The 5,192-nt window shown below is 51.0% G+C and overlaps 1 protein-coding gene across 2 annotated transcripts; it reads right to left on the minus strand.

Moving 5' to 3' along the window:
• Positions 1-724: 724 nt before the first annotated feature.
• LOC112287935 (14-3-3 protein 7) lies at positions 725-3,858 on the minus strand. 2 transcript variants are annotated; one of them, XM_024531580.3, is made up of 7 exons: positions 3,671-3,858; positions 2,525-2,831; positions 2,031-2,118; positions 1,737-1,846; positions 1,417-1,565; positions 1,145-1,191; positions 725-997 (listed from the first exon to the last, which is right to left on the minus strand). In XM_024531580.3, the coding sequence occupies exons 1-7, from the start codon at positions 3,741-3,743 to the stop codon at positions 995-997; spliced, it is 777 nt and encodes a 258-aa protein (XP_024387348.1). In that variant the 5' UTR covers positions 3,744-3,858; the 3' UTR covers positions 725-994. The 2 variants fall into 2 exon arrangements, with proteins under 2 accessions (XP_024387348.1, XP_090109834.1); XM_090253708.1 differs by lacking the exon at positions 3,671-3,858 and adding an exon at positions 3,171-3,417.
• Between the last annotated feature and the right edge of the window lie 1,334 nt (positions 3,859-5,192).

A 5,192-nucleotide genomic window follows, 5' to 3' on the forward strand; every position in this document is an offset into this window, starting at 1 on the left:
CATGCCCATTACTCATAATCGTCCGCACCAAATTCCCCCACAACGTCCACACCCTTGCCTTCCTTCTAGCCCAATCCCACCTCCATATCCGACCGAGACCCCACCTACCGACCACACCCCTCCCACGTCCACTCTGCACGCGTCCCGCCAACATGCACGGACTTCCATGTCATGCCTGTGCCTTCCTCTCCAAACATTTCAAGCCCCAACCCATATCATTCACTCTCCCAAGCATCGTGACGGGGACGTCACCATACTACAACCCAGCTGCCACGACTCACCTCTCTCCACCATGTTCATGCACCTCATTCACGACAACCATTCCCGCAACCACATTATACACCACACCTGCAAACGCTTCCCGCCACATGCACTGCGTCTACCCACCCAACACCACTCTCTCCCGCTCGGAAACAGCACTCTCCCATTCATCTAGCAACATGCAATTAGCGATGTAAACAGGAAATGCGAAACATGCCACCGTCGTCAAAACGAAATGCATTGCTACCCCCCCCCCCCCCACTTGCCAGCTTGTCGGGCTGGCCATTCGCTTCGGAGTGCACACCCACTATTCCCCACTCGTGTCAGAAAGCGGGTACTTCGACGCTCCAACTCGCCACCCAAAGCCTCCTGCCATACTCATTCAACATTCTTCTCCACATGACCACGACCAATGCACGACACGACCACCACGCCAAGGATACATGCCCACACAACAACCTCGTTGGCGAACCGCGCAGCAAGGACAACAACCATCCCGCTCCCACATCTTATCATATATTACCGAACACCAGTGTTTGAAGGCATCCTTCCTTTCAATACTTGGCTCCCTTAGACTTTAGCATCTTTTCCCAAAACACTATGCACAGCTCCTCTTCACACACCACAACCTACGCAAAAGACCAATAACGGACAATGTCCAGCTCGCAGCCGCACATCGCCCGACCCGACCCGACCACGTCACGACCTTCCTCCGCATTTACATTCCCCGTCGTCACTGCATCCACAATCGCACCACACCCACCATCACAAACGTGCCACACCCACCTCCGCGCCTCCCCGCACCACATACATCCCGCCTAACCACCAATGCGCTACTACCAGCCCCAACACACGTGCACGCACGTACTCAACCCTGCATTACCTCTGCCTCCTCGGGCCTCATGTCGTCTCCCTTAGGTTGGTCGTCACCTGAACACAACGCTGCCACAACTCAGCACCAAGTCCAACACTCTCCCGCCCACCACACTGCCTTCCGAAACACCCACCACCCCGTCAAAGCACACGCCCTCAACCACCCATACCTCCTCACACACATCACACGCCCGCTACACACTCCCACCAACGCACAACCCACACCCCCTCTCCCTATCCATCCACCCGCAAACCACTGCACCGCGCCACACGTCTACCCACCTCCCTCCTCCTGCAGATCCGACGTCCACAGAGTCAGGTTGTCCCTTAGTAGCTGCATGATCAACGTGCTGTCCTTGTACGACTCCTCGCTCAACGTATCCAGCTCCGCGATCGCCTCATCAAACGCTTGCTTCGCCAAATGGCATGCTCTGAAATCTCACACCACCACACCCCGTTTCAGCATTGCGGACCACCACAACCATGAATCCACCACGCCCCCACACACATGCTATCCACCCATCCATCCCACGCCCACGTTCCATCCACGCCTCCACAATCACCCTCAACCGCTTCGCCGCATGCCACACAGCCACTCTTACCGCTCGGGGGAGTTCAAAATCTCGTAATAAAACACCGAAAAATTCAACGCCAGCCCCAGTCGGATCGGATGCGTGGGCGCCAAATCCGTCGTAGCTGTGTTCGACGCGGCCTGCGCACATACATCGCACCTCACATTTCAGATCTCCTCGCAACCCCCGCGCACAACACACATACGTCACTCCCTGCCTCGACGTCCAACGCCGACTTTCTACCCAGCCTGCGCCACATATCTATCCATCTCCACAAACTCACTCCGTCCCCAACTGCACACCATGTCATCCTGTGCATCGCACCTGGTACGCCTTCAAAGATTGGTCGGCGGCTTCTTTTCTCTCATTCCCGGTCTTGAACTCCGCCAAATACCGATAGTAATCACCCTTCCTGATATCCCGCCCATCACATATCCACCCCATCACCACCTCAGCAAACACAACACACACACACAAAAAAAAAAAAAAAAAAAAAAAAAAAAACACTTCCACCAACTGACGCCACAACACCCGCACCGCCACCTACACACTCAAATGCCCAACCGGTTCACGGCACTGCCACAACTTCGCCGAAACCTTTCATCCCCCCTACACCAAAGCCCCCTGCTCGTCAGGCCGTCCCAAACCACGCGCCTCATCACCACCATCACCTCCATGCACGACCGCGGTCGTACCAGGCATACCACCCCCAAACCGGGGTACTGCGCCTCCACGGTGCACATTGCAATAACACGCAAAGTACACCACACATTCCTTCCCAATCACTCCCCACTTCATCCGCTCAGGACATCACGTACATCTTGAAGTAGAACACCGTTGACTCGCCCGTGCTCGACGACGGAATCAAGTGCTCGTCGATGATCGTCAGTATGTCCTGACAAATCTTCGAAAGCTCTTCCTCCACCTTGTGCCTGTACTCCTTGATCCGCTTCACGTTCTGCTCGTTGCCCTTGCTCTCCTCTTTCTGCTCGATCGACGACATGATCCGCCATGACGCCCTCCGGGCTCCAATCACGTTCTTGTAACCCACAGACAGCAGATTGCGCTCCTCCACCGTCAGCTCCACGTCAAGCTTCGCCACTTTCTTCATCGACTCCACCATCTCTGCAATTCACAAAACGCACCACACGCTCCATCATCCACCAACACAACCGCCGCCCACCGGGCCCAACCGCACTCACGTCTCTGCCTCCCAACTGCAAACACTCTCGTCACACCCAGTGGCAACCCTAGCGGCGATCCTTCCGTCACAACACAATCACCACATTCTCCGCTACCGCGCCGCTACACTGCTCTCCACACCAACCTAAAACCGTTCCAACACACCGCATGCGTCCAGGAGACCAAGAAATACAGACTCTGCCCCTGCCCCTGCCCCTGCCCCTGCCGAAGACGAAAATCATAATCGCCACGCCAAGGAAGTGCTAACCATCCCACGCTCACCACCTCTACTTCATTTCGCTGCCTCAAGAAACCAAGCCAGGCGCGACGCTCCCACGGTTGCCCTGTCGCACAACGCATCAAGAAACAAACAAACTGGGACACTCCACCCTCGCCAACCACAGGCCTCGCTACTTCGCTGCACACATCACATGGATGCAAATCCCGAAAACGGACCTAAAGACCATCACGCATCCCTCTTCACCCGCATTAGACAATTACACCCCAATCGCCAAACATTGCGGCACAGCAAAACCTCGCGATTACGCAACGCGTCACCCGCTGTCTCCATATAAAGCCCGGACGACACAAATGGATGCACTTCGGCCACTACGAAACCCAACTTCTGCCTTCACCACCACTATCGTCCGGCCAAACAGAGCGCCTCGAAAAAATTCCATCAAAACAACGCCATCCCCTCGAAAACAGCGACGACAGGAAACGATAAGGAAATAAACTCCAACTCCAAAAATCAAGAACAAAGCACGCGCACATGCACGCACCATCGTAACGCTCCGCCTGCTCGGCGAGTTTCGCCATATACACATAGCTCTCGCGCTCCTTCTCCGTACTCATGTCGCCCCGAACTGCACCACCACACGCACGCAACACTCGAGCAGCGGCAGCGAACAGGCAGAGTGGACACGAGAGAAGGCGACGACAGGGCTCGGGAGGAGAAAGTCGAGGTCGCGAGTGGACACGCAGGAAGAAGGGTGGGCTGGAGCTGAAGGACGAGGACCAGGGGGGACGAGGACTGGGAGGACTGGGAGAGTATCCTGGTGCCTGCCAAGAGTCGAAAGCCTAGAAATGCCAAGGTGTTGTGTGCGTGTCGTGGACTGGCGTGATCCCTGGTTTGAGCTGCCGTGGAGTGATGTGGCGGTCTGTTGCCTTTGGTTTGTGCTCTGTACCCACGCCAAATTTGGGATTGGTCGAGGCTATATTGTCTTGAGGAGTTGTTTGTGCAAGCCGTGGCTGTGGTTGGTTTTAAGTATGAATTTGAGAGATTGCAGGCCTCATGGTGCATCTCGCAGGGTTCCACTTTATATTCTTGACCTTGCTAGAAAGTTGCGCGGTTGATTCCTTATAAATCGAGGCAGAGAGGGAAGTTTGAAGGGAATAACGGGGACCGGTGTCGAGGAGCTTCGAACATGAATAGTAAAACAGGGATGCGGCAATCGTGGTGATTTCCGGTACTGCCGGCAGATAGACCTGCCCGGTTGATTGAGTAGTTCCTCGGAGCTTCGCCCACTGGTAGTCGCTCGCACTAGAACTTACCGAGTGTTGTAAATAAAAACTGTTTTTCTGGACAGTTTTTAATCTCACACTTCAGTTCTAGCAATGTGATTTCTTAATTCCTTACAGTACACAACTGGTACTTATTTTCATGTATTTTGTTAAATTTTCTTAGATTTTCTTCAAATGAGTGTTGAAATAGTTGTAATGTCTTAGGGATTAAATTGTGTTATTACAATTTTCAAAACAACTATTTTTTTTGTTTACATTCTAGTCAATCTTTGGATGATTGCATTTATACATTCACCCAACTATTACAATTCCTTACATTAATTAGCCTATAGCTAATTCTATACAACATGAATATATTAGAATACAACATTCTTTTTTATTATCTATCTTCTTTATTATTGGAGTCAAATTTCTAAATAAATAGCTTCTTAATAAAAACATATATATATATATATTAAAATATTTTATAATTTTTTATAATACAATATAAGAATCTATTTACATACTTTGAACTTAAGAGCCAACTTTTATAAGAAGTTGTAATTTGCAAACACAACAATAAGTGAAAAAATAAAAATAGATGCTATATTCATTAACTAAGAGATATTATTCACATCTGTAACCAGTACTTACGGTGGCAAATTTCAAAGGCATATTGGTAGTTTTAAACCTTGATATAACTTGAATGATACCAGATAAAGATTTGTTAGAGGACTAAAATGTGAATAAAAGTTGTAGGCATTAAGAACTCATCTTGGAATAATGCCATTGGAACTAGAA

Source organism: Physcomitrium patens, chromosome 10 (assembly GCF_059467195.1).
Source record: "Physcomitrium patens ecotype Gransden chromosome 10, ASM5946719v1, whole genome shotgun sequence".
Classification (NCBI taxonomy): Eukaryota; Viridiplantae; Streptophyta; class Bryopsida; order Funariales; family Funariaceae; genus Physcomitrium; species Physcomitrium patens.

Bases quoted from the DNA above. Each gene is read 5' to 3' on its own strand.
- LOC112287935 (XM_024531580.3), bottom strand. From the start codon at position 3,743: ATGAGTACGGAGAAGGAGCGCGAGAGCTATGTGTATATGGCGAAACTC. The intron at 2,832-3,670 runs GTGCGTGCATGT...TGTGAATTGCAG, and splicing joins GCAGGCGGAGCGTTACGATG to AGATGGTGGAGTCGATGAAG. The intron at 2,119-2,524 runs GTACGTGATGTC...GCGGGATATCAG, and splicing joins ACGGTGTTCTACTTCAAGAT to GAAGGGTGATTACTATCGGT.